General features: G+C 43.1%; 3 protein-coding genes across 4 annotated transcripts; 1 reads left to right on the top strand and 2 right to left on the bottom strand.

Annotated features, from left to right (window-relative positions):
• Nucleotides 1-938: 938 nt before the first annotated feature.
• On the top strand, nt 939-2,726 carry LOC103508725 (chloride channel protein 2-like). 2 transcript variants are annotated; one of them, XM_017443881.2, is made up of 3 exons: nt 939-958; nt 1,078-1,284; nt 2,149-2,726. In XM_017443881.2, exons 2-3 carry the CDS (start codon nt 1,078-1,080, stop codon nt 2,302-2,304), a joined length of 363 nt encoding a protein of 120 aa, XP_017299370.1. In that variant the 5' UTR covers nt 939-958; the 3' UTR covers nt 2,305-2,726. The 2 variants fall into 2 exon arrangements, with proteins under 2 accessions (XP_017299370.1, XP_026679043.1); XM_026823242.1 differs by lacking the exon at nt 939-958 and having other exon boundaries at nt 1,076-1,284.
• Nucleotides 2,727-4,556: 1,830 nt separating this feature from the next.
• Nucleotides 4,557-18,206, bottom strand: LOC103508724 (chloride channel protein 2). The gene is made up of 17 exons (XM_026823240.1): nt 18,163-18,206; nt 17,507-17,571; nt 17,440-17,463; nt 16,558-16,691; nt 15,150-15,281; nt 12,892-13,027; nt 11,794-11,878; nt 11,319-11,420; nt 10,806-10,908; nt 10,201-10,332; nt 9,301-9,579; nt 8,864-8,978; nt 8,219-8,356; nt 6,481-6,601; nt 5,973-6,120; nt 5,204-5,346; nt 4,557-4,809 (listed from the first exon to the last, which is right to left on the bottom strand). Exons 1-17 carry the CDS (start codon nt 18,204-18,206, stop codon nt 4,560-4,562), a joined length of 2,151 nt encoding a protein of 716 aa, XP_026679041.1. The 3' UTR covers nt 4,557-4,559.
• On the bottom strand, nt 15,114-16,483 carry LOC113467194 (chloride channel protein 2-like). Its single transcript, XM_026823243.1, has 2 exons — nt 16,386-16,483; nt 15,114-15,281 (listed from the first exon to the last, which is right to left on the bottom strand). The coding sequence occupies exons 1-2, from the start codon at nt 16,413-16,415 to the stop codon at nt 15,129-15,131; spliced, it is 183 nt and encodes a 60-aa protein (XP_026679044.1). The 5' UTR covers nt 16,416-16,483; the 3' UTR covers nt 15,114-15,128.
• Nucleotides 18,207-19,387: the final 1,181 nt, after the last annotated feature.

Raw genomic sequence — 19,387 nt, 5'->3', positions numbered from 1 at the left:
ATCCTGAAAACTGGAGTGTACAGCCAGGCAATGTCATGGTTAATATGGTTATTGTTCTATTTTTCTCCTTAATAGCCTGGGACATCAGTAGAATTTCAACTATTAGGTCAGTGAACTGTAGAGGGTCTGGCAGAGGGACTTTAAACAGGGAGGATACCAGGGCTGATTGAGAGGCCGATGAAGGAAAACGCTGACTTCAGTGCTCTGTAGACCTCACTCAGCCCCCGTAGGCCCTATGAGCCCCAAAATTTTAATGAGAAAATTTCCTTTAGGTTTTGAATTTTTTTGCCAAGTTTCATCAAATCGGACGGACCAATCATACTGCTCAAAGCAAAATCGTCGAGTCAAAACGTGGACCTCGCTTCGTTCGGCCAAATGGCTCTTACCTCTCTCTAGCAGCTTTCTGCCACTCTGCCACCATCTGAAGTCTGCGATCTCTCCCAATGTGTTTCTCAATTAGTTTTATCAGCTCGATCCTCTGGATTGATCCCAGCAGAATCATGTTTTCTGTGAAAATCGAACAATGAGAACATCATCAACAAGGTCTAGTGGTTTAGTCATACTGAACGGTATCGGTATGTAGTGAAATATATACAGTCAGAACATTTTGTCTACGAAGCTCGAAGTGGGAAATCACAGAAACCAACACAACTAGAAATTTAGACAGTCACAAAAACTAACTGCGCTTCTGATTTTCACTCCTTTGTCCCTGCGTTGCGGTTCAGGATAAACCAACATGGCTATGGTTCTATTATTATTATACTTCTTCGGTTACGGCGCGGCGCGGGATTCGTAGAAGCTTAACCCATTCCCTAAGGCTGTCCGCCCCCACGCCTAAGCCTCGGAGTGGGCTTTCTACAATGAGGCATACTCGATCCCAGGAGTTGGTCGGATTAAGTAGGCCCAAACTACAACAAATGCTGTTCCATGATTTCAGCCACGGGAGCGTGTCATCGACATGTCGCCCGAAGATCAAAAGAAGTGGGAGGAGGAGGAAATGGGCCAGAAGGTCAGCTTTGAGCAGTGCCATATAGATCCTGCCCCTTTCCAACTGGTGGAGAGAACGTCCCTATCGACATGTCGCCCGAAGATCAAAAGAAGTGGGAGGAGGAGGAAATGGGCCAGAAGGTCAGCTTTGAGCAGTGCCATATAGATCCTGCTCCTTTCCAACTGGTGGAGAGGACGTCCCTGCTCAAAGTCCATTCCATATTCTCCCTGGTGGGTGTGAATCATGCCTATGTCACCGCCATAGGACGACTAGTGGGCGTCGTAGGACTCAAAGAGGTAAGGAATGATTCCCATTTAAGTAGTGTAGTCATTAGATCCATAAGTTAGTAGGAGTCCACAACTGAGAACCTATCATCGACCCTCGCCTCGTACTGAGTTACTACAAATTTTTGTCGATGGTGGGATTCGAACCCGGGACCTTCTGCATGGCAAGCAAGCGCGTTACCACTGGACCAACCGTGCCCCGTATGATTTCCATTTAAGTAGTGTAGTCATTAGATCCCTAAGTTAGTAGGAGTCCACAACTGAGAACCTATCATCGACCCCCGCCTCGTACTGACCCAAGAGAAAATAAACAAACCATGCTAGTGAATAGAAGCGTCCTCAACGGAGCCTTGACCATAGTACCGACCCTCGCTGAAAATCAATAAATTGAGCAGAGTATTTTTTCAGCGATGGCCGATGGTCTCGGCGAGGGACAATGGAATGCCCAAGAGAAAATAAACAAACCATGCTAATGAATAGAAGCGTCCTCAACGGAGCCTTGACCATAGTACCGACCCTCGCTGAAAATCAATAAATTGAGGAGTGTTTTTTCAGCGATGGCCGATGGTCTCGGCAAGGGTCAATGGAATGGTATATGGTCCATGGCCTGTTAGGCAGTTTAACAGGCCTTCTAATGGCTGAAAATATGTTGGTGAAATCCAACCTATGACTTCTTACTAATTTTTTCTCTCCCCCGGTGTTCCGTTTCAGCTGCGGAAGGCCATCGAGAACTCCAACTCGGGAATTGTCCAATCCCAACCCCATCTGCGGCCTGTTAGGCAGTTTAACAGGCCTTCTAATGGCTGAAAATATGTTGGTGAAATCCAACCTATGACTTCTTACTAATTTTTTCTCTCTCCCCGTGTTCCGTTTCAGCTGCGGAAGGCCATCGAGAACTCCAACTCGGGAATTGTCCAATCCCAACCCCATCTGTCCACGTCTAGCACTCAACAAGTACTCACACCAGACGGCACTCCCACGGAGACACCTAGCCATCCGAACTCTATGAGCTCTACGGCTGACAAGTCCTAGCATTCGGTCATCCTGGAGTGTGATGAGGAGCCTCTCAGTGGAAACAAAATGTGACTGTGATATATACATTTAGTATTGAATGTAAACAACATAAAACACACTACTACGTCACATGAGCTCACTTGACTTGAGGGCAGTAGAAGCTTAACCCATCCTTTAGGGCTGTCTAGCCCCTACACCTAAGCCTCAGATTGGGCTTCTTGTGTATGAGATCCTGTCAGGGCAATGTGGCTATCATGAACGAAATTACTTACAATATTATGGGAAAACTTTGGACTACATCTTTCTGATTCCCCATGAGCTCACGTGACGTGACGTGATGGTAGTGTGTTTATACCTTGAGAAGCACAAGATACCGTGCCTATTTGAGATCAAGTTCGCTCCGAACTGGAAGCGATCTCGCGACCTAGCGTTTACGCGGCAGGCGCGCTACCCTCCAAGCTAACTCGGCTGGCCCACTACACCACCGAGGTAGGTAGCGCCTTGACCACTACACCACCGAGGTAGGTAGCGCCTTGACCACTACACCACCGAGGTAGGTAGCGCCTTGACCACTACACCACCGAGGTAGGTAGCGCCTTGACCACTACACCACCGAGGTAGGTATTCCATACCTCGGCTGGGATTGAACCCACGCCCTCCTGTTTACCAGGCGAGCGCCTTGACCACTACACCACCGAGGTAGGTAGCGCCTTGACCACTACACCACCGAGGTAGGTAGCGCCTTGACCACTACACCACCGAGGTAGGTAGCGCCTTGACCACTACACCACCGAGGTAGGTAGCGCCTTGACCACTACACCACCGAGGTAGGTAGCGCCTTGACCACTACACCACCGAGGTAGGTAGCGCCTTGACCACTACACCACCGAGGTAGGTAGCGCCTTGACCACTACACCACCGAGGTAGGTAGCGCCTTGACCACTACACCACCGAGGTAGGTAGCGCCTTGACCACTACACCACCGAGGTAGGTAGCGCCTTGACCACTACACCACCGAGGTAGGTATTCCATACCTCGGCTGGGATTGAACCCACGCCCTCCTGTTTACCAGGCGAGCGCCTTGACCACTACACCACCGAGGTAGGTAGCGCCTTGACCACTACACCACCGAGGTAGGTAGCGCCTTGACCACTACACCACCGAGGTAGGTAGCGCCTTGACCACTACACCACCGAGGTAGGTAGCGCCTTGACCACTACACCACCGAGGTAGGTAGCGCCTTGACCACTACACCACCGAGGTAGGTAGCGCCTTGACCACTACACCACCGAGGTAGGTAGCGCCTTGACCACTACACCACCGAGGTAGGTAGCGCCTTGACCACTACACCACCGAGGTAGGTAGCGCCTTGACCACTACACCACCGAGGTAGGTAGCGCCTTGACCACTACACCACCGAGGTAGGTATTCCATACCTCGGCTGGGATTGAACCCACGCCCTCCTGTTTACCAGGCGAGCGCCTTGACCACTACACCACCGAGGTAGGTAGCGCCTTGACCACTACACCACCGAGGTAGGTAGCGCCTTGACCACTACACCACCGAGGTAGGTAGCGCCTTGACCACTACACCACCGAGGTAGGTAGCGCCTTGACCACTACACCACCGAGGTAGGTAGCGCCTTGACCACTACACCACCGAGGTAGGTAGCGCCTTGACCACTACACCACCGAGGTAGGTAGCGCCTTGACCACTACACCACCGAGGTAGGTAGCGCCTTGACCACTACACCACCGAGGTAGGTAGCGCCTTGACCACTACACCACCGAGGTAGGTAGCGCCTTGACCACTACACCACCGAGGTAGGTATTCCATACCTCGGCTGGGATTGAACCCACGCCCTCCTGTTTACCAGGCGAGCGCCTTGACCACTACACCACCGAGGTAGGTATTCCATACCTCGGCTGGGATTGAACCCACGCCCTCCTGTTTACCAGGCGAGCGCCTTGACCACTACACCACCGAGGCAGGACCACTACACCAAGTGTACTACTACATCAGACTTAGAGATCCAAATTCGCAAAGTAGGAACTTGATAATGATAATAGACAAAGTTTGGACTTTGGTCTACCATATTTTAAGGAGCTTTTGGACTTGAATCACCAGCACTTCATCCCGGTACCCTGATTTTTCACTTAAACACTGACTTAGAGATCCAAATTCGCAAAGTAGGAACTTGATAATGATAATAGACAAAGTTTGGACTTTGGTCTACCATATTTTAAGGAGCTTCATCCCGGTACCCTGATTTTTCACTTAAACACACCAAGCAAGGTCAATGACTCCACTTTACAGCCTTTTAGGCTCAGAATGCCGGTCGTATAACTCACCAATTGTACTTTCTTGAACGGCCCCGGACTAGGCGGGACTATTCTGACATTGCTGGTGTTGGTCTGCCCGCAATGATCTGACAACAGCGCCTCCCGTCCTGATTCGGGATCTGGGTTGGCATCTTGCAGTGTTGCCGACTTGTGGAAGATCGCCTCGAATGCCATGCGAATCCTGAAATCGAGAAAAAATCGGTCAATGGATCAAAATAGTTTTCCTTGCATCGACGTCATACTTTCTAATTTCAAACCATAAACGTGTTTTTAGTCATTTTTACTGATGTTCTACTGTTGAAAAAAGATCCCTTCCCTACAAATGAAAAAAGAAATGATCTCTACAAATTCCAATTACTTCTTAAAACTCTCAGTGACTTAACAATTTGACCTCGAAAATTTTATTCAGCTTGTCCAAATCACCGAAAATACTGTTAAGTCTGTTAACGAATTGAACATAAATGACTTTAGTGATAATCCTTGAAGATTCTTCTGGGACGCAAGGTACCCTTATTATCACATTGCTGAAATATGCTGTTATTGCTAAAATATGATGTTACTGCTGAAATATTTACCTGCTTTCTGCCCCCGTGACGGTGGTGTATGGAGTAACATTGGGTGTGAGCATTGGGCTGAAATTCTTCAGACTGAAAGAGTTGGTCTTCTTCAAGATGGACTTCTTGGGTTGGCAGCCGAAAACCGGACAGAATTGAGGACCCTAGAGAAGAACAAAAACTATTGGATTCAGCTGGATTTCTTACCTAATCCTGTTTCTTGTACTAAAAACCATGTAGAGTATTATCGAAAAAGTCCGATAAATAATAGCAAGTTTAGGGAATTAATTTCTGTGTGGTTTACTTTATGAAGTTTCTGAGAAAAAGTACCACATGACCTATCAATGGCCACTCATCCAATGACCAACCTTACACAACGTTAGTGAGACCTATTTGGTGACAGAACGTAAATCTGTTTAGCCAACGTGCTCTGGATGCTGTTTGGGTTACATTTTGACAATATTTTCTTTGCAATACTTTGTATGTACCTAGCTGCTAAGGCAGTGATGCGCAACCGGGGAAATATCGCCCACTTTTGGGCGATGGAAAGGTTCTGAGGGGCGATGAAATCGATGCTAAGGGATCACTTACATCCAAATTCTCAGTGCGAGGTATATTATCACTACTGGCGCTGACACCATGGGGGTTTCCTCTGAGTAGATCAGGAGCAGGGGTCACTTCAAATCTAGAGGGTCGCCTTTGTCTCTCTTCGCGACGTTTGATTTCCATCTGCTCAAACCTGGCGAAGTAAAATTGGACATTTTAAAATCGATGCTAAGGGATCACTTACATCCAAATTCTCAGTGCGAGGTATATTATCACTACTGGCGCTGACACCATGGGGGTTTCCTCTCAGTAGATCAGGAGCAGGAGTCACTTCAAATCTAGAGGGTCGCCTTTGTCTCTCTTCACGACGTTTGATTTCCATCTGCTCAAACCTGGCGAAGTAAAATTGGACATTAATAGCCTGGGACATCAGTAGAATTTCAACTATTAGGTCAGTGAACTGTAGAGGGTCTGGCAGAGGGACTTTAAACAGGGAGGATAACAGGGCTGGTTGAGAGGCCAATGAAAGAAAACGCTGACTTCAATGCTCTGTAGACCTCACTCAGCCCCCGTAGGCCCTTTGAGCCCCAAAATTTTAATGAGAAAATTTCCTTTAGGTGTTGAATTTTTTTGCCAAGTTTCATCTAATCGGACGGACCGTTCGCGAGTTATCGTGAATCAAACATACTGCTCAAAGCAAAATCGCCGAGTCAAAACGTGGACCTCGCTTCGTTCGGCCAAATGGCCCTTACCTCTCTCTAGCAGCTTTCTGCCACTCTGCCACCATCTGAAGTCTGCGATCTCTCCCAATGTGTTTCTCAATTAGTTTTATCAGCTCGATCCTCTGGATTGATCCCAGCAAGATCATGTTTTCTGTGAACATCGAACAGAAACAATAATTAGTCAACAAGGTCCAAAGTGTCTGAGTTGTAAAGCAAATGTAACCTTGAGGGAAAATAGGAAAATGCTAGATATGGGAACACAAATATGAGGGTCTAGTCTAGTCACACTAAATAAAAGAACTCACACAACCGTTACCTAATCCAGTGAAAAAATACAAGGTGAATCTCTTTTTAGTGAAAATGGGTTCTGTCGCCCTAATTTAAGAAAAGAAAATCGCTGGTCTCTATGTTTAGCATATTTGAATAGCACATTATGTTACAAATATGCTTGGTGTTTCAGACTTACCAGAACTCTCCACGAGTGGAAATACTCGCAAGGACCGGTTTTCCTTGAGTAGATTCTTGAGGTCTCGGTAGGTCATATTATTCCAGATGTACTTCACATCTCGCACCATGAAGTCTTCCACATACACATTGTAAATACCTAGACCACAGGAGAAAACAAGTGTCAAAAATGAAGTTATTTTGTCATTTCTTGTCAAGTGCGGGAAGAGTTGATTTTCTGCTTGGGTTAAAAAAGACTTGGCTAAGGTCGAGTTCTACCACCGTGGATTGTTTCAGGATTGAGTTCCATCCGAGGTTGACCTGAGTATGGGGAAATACCCGTTTCACCTCAATTCCGAGTTGGTAAACCCCAGCATAAGAGTTTTCAACGAATCCGAAATTTGAAACAAAGTTGTTAATGTTGACCGAAATTTGAATTCCTTATCAATGAGCATAGCTGGCAAGTCCTGGCCCAAATTCGTGTCAGATGGAGATCCTTTGTTGCGGCCCTACGTCCCCCTTGGGGATTTAAGGATATCAAGTAAGTCGATCAATAAACATAACTTCCTCTTAGGGATTCAAGGATATGGGTCAAATATGTCAATCAACAAGCATAGGTCTCAGCATTAAATTTCCCAAGGTCTTCCTAAAACAACATACCTGAGCTGGAAGGCAGCAAGTCCGGTAAATACGGCAACTTTTTGATGAGAATAATACTGTCGTACAGCGATGGTTGAAGCAACGCAGCTACTGCGTTTGAAATAAGTACAGCAATCTGGAAAATAAATAAGTAGAGGTCATTCTCCGTTGGGTAAGTTTACCATCAATTCAATACAGTCCATTAGCACCGAGTATCAAGAGGTCAACAGATGGAATTTCACCAATTGATGCACATTGATCTATGTAAGTAAAGGTTATATTGTGAAACTTCAAGGAGTTTAACTCACAGTGATCAATTTAAATCACAGTGAACCCCACAATCCAAAATAGAAATGTTCCCGTCCTGTCATTCATTAGTGGAATTGTAAGAATAGTACTCAATGCAAGGAGTTCTCGCATTCTGATTGGTTCTTTCATTTTGGGTCGATGACTCCTTGCTGCCATATTCATCTGGATGAATCATAGAGACCATCACCCGGTGTATGGCAGATATAAAAAATATCTTTTCTTTATTCTGCCATCACCATTCGGCTACAGCTGAAGCCGCTTCAACAACATCTCCTTTGTCTCAAGATTTTAAGCATGCGATGTTGGTAAAAGGTAAGTGAAGTTAAAGTGAAATTAATTACTCTTCTTTTATATTTTCTTCACATTTAAGACTTACCGGAACTTTCCACGAGTGGAAATACTCGCAGGGACCGGTTTTCCTTGAGTAGATTCTTGAGGTCTCGGTAGGTCATATTATTCCAGATGTACTTCACATCTCGCACCATGAAGTCTTCCACATACACATTGTAAATACCTAGACCACAGGAGAAAACAAGTGTCAAAAATGAAGTTATTTTGTCATTTCTTGTCAAGTGCGGGAAGAGTGGATTTTCTGCTTGGGTTAAAAAAGACTTGGCTAAGGTCGAGTTCTACCACCGTGGATTGTCTCAGGATTGAATTCCATCCGAGGTTGACCTGGGTATTAAGTATAGGGGAATCCCCGTTTCACCTCGATTCCGAGTAGGTAAACCCCAGCATAAGAGTTTTCAACGAATCCGAAATTTGAAACAAAGTTGTTAATGTTAACCGAAATTTGAATTCCTTATCAATGAGCATAGCTGGCAAGTCCTGGCCCAAATTCGTGTCAGATGGAGATCGTTTGTTGCGGCCCTACGTCCCCCTTGAGGATTTAAGGATATCAAGTAAGTCGATCAATAAACATAACTTCCTCTTAGGGATTCAAGGATATGGGTCAAATATGTCAACCAACAAGCATAGGTCTCAGCATTGAATTTCCCAAGGTCTTCCTAAAACAACATACCTGAGCTGGAAGGCAGCAAGTCCGGTAAATACGGCAACTTTTTGATGAGAATAATACTGTCGTACAGCGATGGTTGAAGCAACGCAGCTACTGCGTTTGAAATAAGTACAGCGATCTGGAAAATAAATAAGTAGAGGTCATTCTCTAGTAGGTAAGTTCACTATCAATACAGCCCATTCACTATCAATCATTGGTTACTTTAGCAATAGCACCGAGTATCGATAGTTCAACCGATAGTACATATTTCAGTTAGTTGGTGCCCATTGATCTATTAATCAAACGAGAATGGATCATTTTGTTAATCCTCAAAGGAAGTACCTACTCAATTTCACTCCCGATTTTACTTGTGGGGTTTACTCGGTCCCACAATCGAAAACAGAAAAGTTCCCTTGTTGCCATTCATGACTGAAATAATATGATTCATACTCAGTACTTACCATGACTGGAATGATATGCGTGATCTGTCCGGTCATCTCAAACATAATGACCGACACGGATATGGTATGCGTGACCGCCCCTGAAAATGCCGCCGCTCCGACTGTCGCATAACCGCCGGGAATAATGGGCGCTATGAATTTGCCGTGCGTGATGCCATCGGGAAAGCGGAGGAAGATGATCTCTCCGATCATGCGGCCAAAGGCGGCTCCGATCTTGAAGACGGGAATGAAACTACCGGACGGGACCGGAATCGTGGAGGCGATGATGGAGAAGATGTACTGTGGAGGTGAAAGCAAAGAGGAATTGAAAAAATGGGGTGGAAAGAACAATCACCACAAAAGTATGTCTGGCTTGGGACGTTAAACACAGAGTAGGCTAGTGTCTGACTGTGGGACCAAGAGACTATAAACAAGAACAACAATAAAATGGTGTGGAAAGGACAATGACCACAAACATGCCTCGGTGGCGTAGTGGTCAAGACGCTCGCCTGGTAAACAGAAGGGCGTGGGTTCGATCCCAGCCGAGGCAGGGAATTTTATCCTCATTTATTTGAGAATTTGACCACATAATAATGGAGCTCTAAGGGTTAGGTGGTAGAGAACGCCTCTGGTGTTAACCTCGCCTAGTGGTTACCTTCCACTCAAGATTCTATTATTATTATTAAAAGTATAAAAAAAATGTCAAGTGCATAGGTACAAATATTTCCCCATCAAATTTTGGTACTGCCGTCGCGTTGAATAGCATTGCAAGACAGATTTCGGAAATTGATTTTTGCCCAATAAATTCCGGAATCGGATATGTAATAATGAGGTGTGTCCAACTTAAGGTGTGTCCAACATAGGAGACCGTCCGTCGATCGACTATGTGTGGACACACCTTTACAATTCACGAGAACTTACCGTGTACAGCATGAAACACGCTAAGCTGACGAACACATCCGTGTTCCTAGTGGTCCAATGTTTCAACACTTCTTGCTCTTCCACTGTGAAATGACCTTTGGTCCATGTGAAGTTACTGAATAGTGAAGATAACTGAAATTACATAAGAACACGATTATCAGAACCCACACACGTTGGTTCGACAAATTGACATAGGTTGGGAAATCAGCTTGGCTGCACCTTCCGAACTACCTACTCCCCTATAATTTTCCAGTTTTATTAGCATAGTTGCGTAGTAAAATTGGCACATCTACAGAAGCATAGAAAATATGTCCAATATTGGATAATCAACTATGCAATTTAATGTGAAATTATTGGAAACCATTTTCCACTGTTGCACAATTGTGAACTCCGCTGTTGTCATAAGCTTCTGATGATGATATCATGTAGAAAATTCTCTTAAACGAATTTTAAATTGTGTTAAACATACTTGGTTGTTACAAATATCGTTCCCCAAATATTACACCTAGATAAATTTTATGACATGTCTTAGACTCGAACCGCTAACCTCCAGATCCGAAGTCCAACGCGTTAACCACTACACCACTGAGGTTAAATTTTCTTACCTGATCATGAGTGTTCAAATCTCCGGCCATGTATTTACCAAGACCAAGAGGAAACGATACCGAAGTTGCTAATAGGACCACAATGCCCGGATACAGAAATCGGCTGGAATCAAATAATGGGATTGTTAAAACATTGGTGATCTTTGTTTTCTTCCGTCTTGAAGAAACCCCCAAATCTTGACGACGAAGCTAATTAGCTAACAGAGCAGTGATAGATTGTCTTTTTAGCAGTGAAACCAGAGATAGCAGTGATACTCTGATGAACATCTGAAATGTATTGACTTGTTTGGACTAGGCATCAGAGCCTTTATCGTCAAGCTATCTTTCTATTGATACGTGATTCACCTTGCACGAAATCTGTAATAGCGATTACTAATACTGTTAACGGCTACTCCATCCCGAGTATTTCTCCGTTAACCCGGTTAAAAGTCTCCGTCCCGGGGCCTTAAGGACGGCCCCGGCTAGAATCGGATTAGTGTTTTTTGCTGTCAACTTTGAAAATTGGTAACTTACTTTTTCTGTAGAAACGCGTTCATTTTCTTGTTCCGCCTCATGAAGAGCACATATTGTCTGTGAGACCACACGTAACCCGCTCCTCCAAACCCGCAAACCACCCTGAAAAGAAAGAAAGGTTACGAAATCACTCAGTAAGGAAGCAAAGGTTACCAAACCACTCTGCAAGGTAACAAAGCTTACTTCCTCTAATGATCATCTTAGATGGTTCTCATGACACATTTCGTCTAGTCATGTAACCTGATTGATTTTTTCCAACAGTTTCCTATCGTCAAAAGTTGCCCAACATCTTTTTCTGATTGTGTTACTTCAGTTGGACAAACAAGCCCTGAGTTGTTACTTTGTTTAACAGGCAATTTCCTACAGTTCCTATTGTAGAATGCATTGGTTTATTGAAAGAGTTTCGTAGATTTCATTTAGTTTTGTCGTGTTTTTATAACATCTGAGGGATGTCCTACTTTAGATCTTCACTTACCCAATGAGAGCAAACACAGTCAGTTCCTGCGGATCAAAAGGGAAGTCCATGGTGAAATTGGTCGGGAAAAATGCTCTCATGGTTTCTGAAATCAAACACAGCCTAGTTAGCTTGGAGAGTACCTTGTCTGCCGTGTAAGCGCTAGGACGCGGGTTCGATTTCCACTTGATGCAGCCTTTATCCTGAACAGATAGGGTTCATTCTCGGACCGGCTATCTTGTCCTCCTATCTTAGCTTCCGGAGCAATAAGACCTCAGCTGTTACAGTTCCCTCTATCAAACCTCTTGGTCATTCACAAGTTTTGTCTGTCACATCAGACAAAATAAGACCTCAGTTGTTACAGTTCCCTCTATCAAACCTCTTGGTCATTCACAAGTTTTGTCTGTCACATCAGACAAAATAAGACCTCAGCTGTTACAGTTCCCTCTATCAAACCTCTTGGTCATTCACAAGTTTTGTCTGTCACATCAGACAAAATGAGACCTCAGTTGTTACAGTTCCCTCTATCAAACCTCTTGGTCATTCACAAGTTTTGTCTGTCACATCAAACAAAATGAGACCTCAGTTGTTACAGTATGTTACAGCTGAAATCAAACACAGCCTAGTTAGCTTGGAGAGTAGCTTGTCTGCCGTGTAAGCGCTAGGACGCGGGTTCGATTTCCACTTGATGCACCCTTTATCCTAAACAGATAGGGTTCATTCTCGGACCGGCTATCTTGTCCTCCTATCTTAGCTTCAGGAGCAATAAGACCTCAGCTCTTACAGTTCCCTCTATCAAACCTCTTGGTCATTCATAAGTTTTGTCTGTCACATCAGACAAAATGAGACCTCAGTTGTTACAATTGCCTCTATCAACACTAGGGCAACAGTTGTTTTGCAGGTAAAAGAAAGCTAACCGGCTATCTTGTCCTCCTATCTTAGCTTCCGGAGCAATAAGACCTCAGCTGTTACAGTTCCCTCTATCAAACCTCTTGGTCATTCATAAGTTTTGTCTGTCACATCAAACAAAATGAGACCTCAGTTGTTACAATTGCCTCTATCAACACTAGGGCAACAGTTTTGCAGGTAAAAGCATAAACGAATATCTCTTGGACTTACCTTCATTATAAAACCAGACTGCCAGCAGACGGAATACCGTAGCGCCACAAACAGCAGTAAAGAATCCTCTCCAGTAATTTCGGATGGCGAAATACACTGTGGTGACTTCAATGCTGAACAGCACACCTGTGGACGGTCAGAAAAAAAGATTCAGTGAATTAACTACCAATAAGAAATGAGAAATCTGTAGACACTACACATACTAGCTAGAAGATGACTTCACTAAAGACCTTACCATTTATAAAAAGTGACATTTATAAAAAGTGACGTTAAACCCATCAAAAAAGATTTGGTTACGGTTCATCCCGTGGATTTTGAACTCTAATCCTTGTCTTACTGGAGAAATACATGATATAGTACACATAATCAAGCAGCACACCTGTGGACGGTCAGAAAAAAAGAAGATTCAATGAACTAACTACCAATAAGAAATGAGAAATCAGTAGACACTACACATACTAGCTAGAAGATGACTTCACTAAAGACTAAAGACCTTACCATTTATAAAAAGTGACTTTGAACCCATTAAAAAAGATTTGGTTCCAGTTCATCCCGTGGATTTTGAACTCTAATCCTTGTCTTGCTGGAGAAATACATGATATAGTACACACAATCAAGTCAAATACCTATGTCCTATGTCTGCATTGTGACTTTCCGGTTAGTCTGAAAGGATTAACAAATACCTTTGTACAATGCACCTTTGAGAAATTCATACACAACAAGCGGGGCCCGTCCCTCCGGGAATTTTTCGATCTTGGTTAAGGAATCCTCTCCAGTAATTTCGGATGGCGAAATACACTGTGGTGACTTCAATGCTGAACAGCACACCTGTGGACGGTCAGAAAAAAAGAAGATTCAATGAACTAACTACCAATAAGAAATGAGAAATCAGTAGACACTACACATACCAGCTAGAAGATGACTTCACTAAAGACTAAGGACCTTACCATTTATAAAAAGTGACGTTGAACCCATCAAAAAAGATTTGGTTACGGTTCATCCCGTGGATTTTGAACTCTAATCCTTGTCTTGCTGGAGAAATACATGATATAGTACACATAATCAAGTATGTCCTATGTATGCATTGTGACTTTCCGGTTAGTCTGAAAGGATTAACAAATACCTTTGTACAATGCACGGTTGGTCCAGTGGTAACTCAATTGAATACCTCCATACGACTAGATTGGCTGAATGTGGGCACGGTTGGTCCAGTGGTAACGCGCTTGCTTGCCATGCAGAAGGTCCCGGGTTCGAATCCCACCATCGACAAAAATTTGTACTCGTTTTTCGATTGCAAATATTTCAACGGGTTACTTTCTGGTGTTCTCGTGTTGACCCAGCACCTAAATAAGAAGTATTGTGTCTCTTCTCGCCCATCTGATGAGAGACATACTACGGGATGGGCATGGTCCAATGTTTCAACACTTCTTGCTCTTCCACTGTGAAATGACCTTTGGTCCATGTGAAGTTACTGAATAGTGAAGATAACTGAAATTACATAAGAACACGATTATCAGAACCCACACACGTTGGTTCGACAAATTGACATAGGTTGGGAAATCAGCTTGGCTGCACCTTCCGAACTACCTACTCCCCTATAATTTTCCAGTTTTATTAGTATAGTTGCGTAGTAAAATTGGCACATCTACAGAAGCATAGAAAATATGTCCAATATTGGATAATCAACTATGCAATTTAATGTGAAATTATTGGAAACCATTTTCCACTGTTGCACAATTGTGAACTCCGCTGTTGTCATAAGCTTCTGATGATGATATCATGTAGAAAATTCTCTTAAACGAATTTTAAATTGTGTTAAACATACTTGGTTGTTACAAATATCGTTCCCCAAATATTACACCTAGATAAATTTTATGACATGTCTTAGACTCGAACCGCTAACCTCCAGATCCTGACCACATAATAATGGAGCTCTAAGGGTTAGGTGGTAGAGAACGCCTCCGGTGTTAACCTCGCCTAGTGGTTACCTTCCACTCAAGATTCTACTGTTATTATTATAAGTATAAAAAAAATGTCAAGTGCATAGGTACAAATTAATATTTCCCCATCAAATTTTGGTATTGCCGTCGCGTTGAATAGCATTGCAAGACACATTTCGGAAATTGATTTTTGCCTAATAAATTCCGGAATCGGATATGTATTAATGAGGTGTGTCCAACTTAAGGTGTGTCCAACATAGGAGACCGTCCGTCGATCGACTATGTGTGGACACACCTTTACAATTCACGAGAACTTACCGTGTACAGCATGAAACACGCTAAGCTGACGAACACATCCGTGTTCCTAGTGGTCCAATGTTTCAACACTTCTTGCTCTTCCACTGTGAAATGACCTTTGGTCCATGTGAAGTTACTGAATAGTGAAGATAACTGAAATGACATAAGAACACGATTATCAGAACCCACACGTTGGATCGACAAACTGACATAGGTTGGGAAATCAGCTTGGCTGCACCTTCCGAACTACCTACTCCCCTATAATTTTCCAGTTTTATTAGCATAGTTGCGTAGTAAAATTGGCACATCTACAGAAGCATAGAAAATATGTCCAATATTGGATAATCAACTATCCAATTTAATGTGAAATTCAACTATCCAATTTAATGTGAAATTATTGGAAACCATTTTCCACTGTTGCACAATAGTGAAACTCCGCTGTTGTCATAATCTTCTGATGATGACATCATTTGGTCCATGTGAAGTTACTGAATAGTGAAGATAACTGAAATGACATAAGAACACGATTATCAGAACCCACACGTTGGATCGACAAATTGACATAGGTTGGGAAATCAGCTTGACTGCACCTTCCGAACTACCTACTCCGCTATAATTTTCCAGTTTTTATTAGCATAGTTGCGTAGTAAAATTGGCACATCTACAGAAGCATAGAAAATATGTCCAATATTGGATAATCAACTATCCAATTTAATGTGAAATTATTGGAAACCGTTTTCCACTGTTGCACAATAGTGAAACTCCGCTGTTGCCATAATCTTCTGATGATGACATCATGTAGAAAATTCTCTTAAACGAATTTTAAATTGTGTTAAACATACTTGGTTGTTACAAATATCGTTCCCCAAATATTTCACCTAGATAAATTTTATCACATGTCTTGGACTCGAACCGCTAACCTCCAGATCCGAAGTCCAACGCGTTAACCACTACACCACTGAGGTTAAATTTTCTCATAGTGAAACTCCGCTGTTGTCATAATCTTCTGATGATGACATCATGTAGAAAATTCTCTTAAACGAATTTTAAATTGTGTTAAGCATACTTGGTTGTTACAAATATCGTTCCCCAAATATTACACCTAGATAAATTTTATGACATGTCTTGGACTCGAACCGCTAACCTCCAGATCTCACCTAGATAAATTTTATGACATGTCTTAGACTCGAACCGCTAACCTCCAGATCCGAAGTCCAACGCGTTAACCACTACACCACTGAGGTTAAATTTTCTTACCTGATCATGAGTGTTCAAATCTCCGGCCATGTATTTACCAAGACCAAGAGGAAACGATACCGAAGTTGCTAATAGGACCACAATGCCCGGATACAGAAATCGGCTGGAATCAAATAATGGGATTGTTAAAACATTGGTGATATAACTCGAATTATAATGTCGATAAACTTACTTCTTTCCCCAGTGGCAGGCCACTTCCTAGAGTTGCTGTCAGACCGATAATTTTGGCTACTAGTGTGTTGAATGTCAGGTACTCTTTGAGTGCCACTCCTCTGAGAATGGTTTTCATTTCTGGAATACCAGAACCTGCGGGAATCGAAGGATTTGATGAGGATTACGCTTTGTAAGGAGCTTCTAAAGAACAGATACTTTATAATGGACTTTGCGTCCATTATGGTACGTATTTTTACATATCATCCGCAATAATTACCTATGTTTAAATTTGTATTGAACTTTCAGTCTGGAAATACCCATTGGTACACTGAAACTGACCTTACCTCAAGATTCATCAATGACCGAGTGACCAGGTATAGGTGTACTAAGGATATAGTAATACCTGCCACCAGCCATGGGTATTCTTATATTGGAACGGTGCCAACCACACCTATTTCTTCGATGTTGAGATTAACTAATATTGTGCGAACATTTCAGTTTTCCCTGCGGAATAACCGAATTAAATAACTTCGAAGAGCAAACTCCTTTCTTGTGACGAGTTGTCGGTATTTCTCGTGTCGAGTTGTGGACGTCCCCGATATACACACCTCAATCCTCATTATAATGACCCCGTTAACAGAGCATTTTATCCATAATCTTCATATGAAATCAATTATTCAACTCTTCTACGTATTATTCTACTAAGGCCAGCCACTCACTATCAGGTAGACCTGACAGATACACCTGACAGGTACACCTGATTAGATCCGCCTATCAGGTCTACCTAATTGTGTGTGTGTGCTCATCAGGTATCAGGTAGACCTGAGAGGTGTACCTGTCAGGTCTACCTGATCGTGAGTAGCTGGCCTAAGGCTATTTTGATACACCCTATGATACTTGCCTATTGATTGAGGAGCCAAATTTTCTTACCTGATCATGAGTGTTCAAATCTCCGGCCATGTATTTACCAAGACCAAGAGGAAACGATACCGAAGTTGCTAATAGGACCACAATGCCCGGATACAGAAATCGGCTGGAATCAAATAATGGGATTGTTAAAACATTGGTGATCTTTGTTTTCTTCCGTCTTGAAGAAACCCCCAAATGACCCAAGCCAAGTATTTGGTGAACGGATATACAGTGAGATCCTTGTACAGCCACAGACGACCTGAAATCACATCACCCGTTATTTTATGTTGAGCAACTTCAGAACCTCATTTGCATTTGACATCGAACCCTCTATCTTCGTATAAAGGATCCTCGGGTTCCTCGTCTATCCAGCTGTGTCCACACATAGACGACGCCGTCCATCGATGACGAGGTGAATCTATGTTGTCGAGGCAATGTACGGTTTCAGTCGACGTCGATCAATGATCTATCGACGGCGTCGACTATGTTTGGTCTTCGGCTAACAAGCTGTGTCCACACATATTTGACCCCGTCGATCGACGAGGTGAAGAGGTGAATCTATGTTGTCGAGACTGCACGTTTTTCAGTCGACGTCGATTTTGGTGAACGGATATACAGTGAGATCCTTGTACAGCCACAGACGACCTGAAATCACATCACCCGTTATTTTGTTTAGCAAGAGAACCTGATTTGCATTTGACATCGAACCCTCTACTCTTCGTATGAAGGATCCTCGGCTATCAAGCAGTGTCCACACATATTTAACCCCGTCGATCGACGAGGTGAAGAGGTGAATCTATGTTGTCGAGACTGCACGGTTTCAGTCGACGTCGACTATGTTTGGACACTCCTTCAGACTGCATTAGATGAAACGTGACGATTCAACATGATTCACAAATGGCGTGTCTGTCTTTACGCTTTCTATCAAGGAGCGTGTTTGATACCGGACGTTGTCAATTGAAACGTTTATGTATGTCATGTTATGTACTTTTCATCTGTGCGGCCTTGTGGTCCTCTCACTAGACTTGGTCAGAGGAGGTTCGATTGTCGATTCTCGTGAGTGACGAAATTTGATACCGGACGTTGTCAATTGAAACGTTTATGTATGTCATGTTATGTACTTTTCATCTGTGCGGCCTTGTGGTCATCTCACTAGATTTGGTCAGAGGAGGTTCGATTGTCGATTCTCGTGAGTGACCAATGACAAGACCTTAGCAGTTACAGCTCCCTCTATCAAACCCCTTTTGGATTTAAAGCATGAGTTGAGAGGTGATAATGGAAACCATCACAGTCATCTTTTTCCAAAAATCTTCACTTACTAAAAATTCTACATGTAATCCCTGACAGATGAATTGTTATTTATAACAGTTGGATGACAGTACGCAGGCAGATGAAACGGATGAAGATGCTTCCTAGGTCGCGCTGCCTGCCATTTGCAAGGAATTCGTCATGCACCCGAAACGAGAAATGACCATACGAGATGAGATTTCTCGTCTTGTAACTTTCGAGACGAGAAATTTCTGAGATGTTTGAATACATGTGGATTTTTGTTCATTAGGGACGTTTGAATGAAAAACTACCGTGAAGTCCACGCAATTACTATTATTATTCATTTTAGAGATACCTTCGACACAAACTTACCAAGCCTAATCTAGTATGGAAGAAGCCTAATCTTGTATGGAAGAGCCTGTATGGAAGAATACACATGTCTAGCAGTAGACAATTAATTGTAAACATTGTGGACACAATTTATAATTTGAAAGAATTTTCCTGGAAAATCTAACACAAATCACTGTCTAGCAGTAGACAATTGTAAACACTGTGGACACCACTTATAATTTGAAAGAGTTTTCCTGGAAAATCTAACACAAATCACATGTTATGTGATTAGTTTATCTCCATTTGTTTCTTCAACGAATAATTTAAACCATCCCTGTGAC

Source organism: Diaphorina citri, unplaced genomic scaffold (genome assembly GCF_000475195.1).
Source record: "Diaphorina citri unplaced genomic scaffold, Diaci psyllid genome assembly version 1.1 scaffold427, whole genome shotgun sequence".
NCBI classification, from domain to species: Eukaryota; Metazoa; Arthropoda; class Insecta; order Hemiptera; family Psyllidae; genus Diaphorina; species Diaphorina citri.
This window is presented reverse-complemented; position numbering and strand designations above follow the sequence as displayed.

Coding starts and splice junctions, on each gene's coding strand:
- LOC103508724 (XM_026823240.1), bottom strand. CDS start 18,206: ATGTGTGGACACTGCTTGATAGCCGAGGATCCTTCATACGAAGA. Junction 8,979..9,300: donor CGCATATCATTCCAGTCATG/GTAAGTACTGAG, acceptor TTTATTTTCCAG/ATCGCTGTACTTATTTCAAA. Junction 8,357..8,863: donor CTTGCTGCCTTCCAGCTCAG/GTATGTTGTTTT, acceptor CCTGTGGTCTAG/GTATTTACAATGTGTATGTG.
- LOC113467194 (XM_026823243.1), bottom strand. CDS start 16,415: ATGGCCGGAGATTTGAACACTCATGATCAG. Junction 15,282..16,385: donor ATTTGAACACTCATGATCAG/GTAAGAAAATTT, acceptor ATGTCATTTCAG/TTATCTTCACTATTCAGTAA.
- LOC103508725 (XM_017443881.2), top strand. CDS start 1,078: ATGTCGCCCGAAGATCAAAAGAAGTGGGAGGAGGAGGAAATGGGCCAG. Junction 1,285..2,148: donor GCGTCGTAGGACTCAAAGAG/GTAAGGAATGAT, acceptor GTTCCGTTTCAG/CTGCGGAAGGCCATCGAGAA.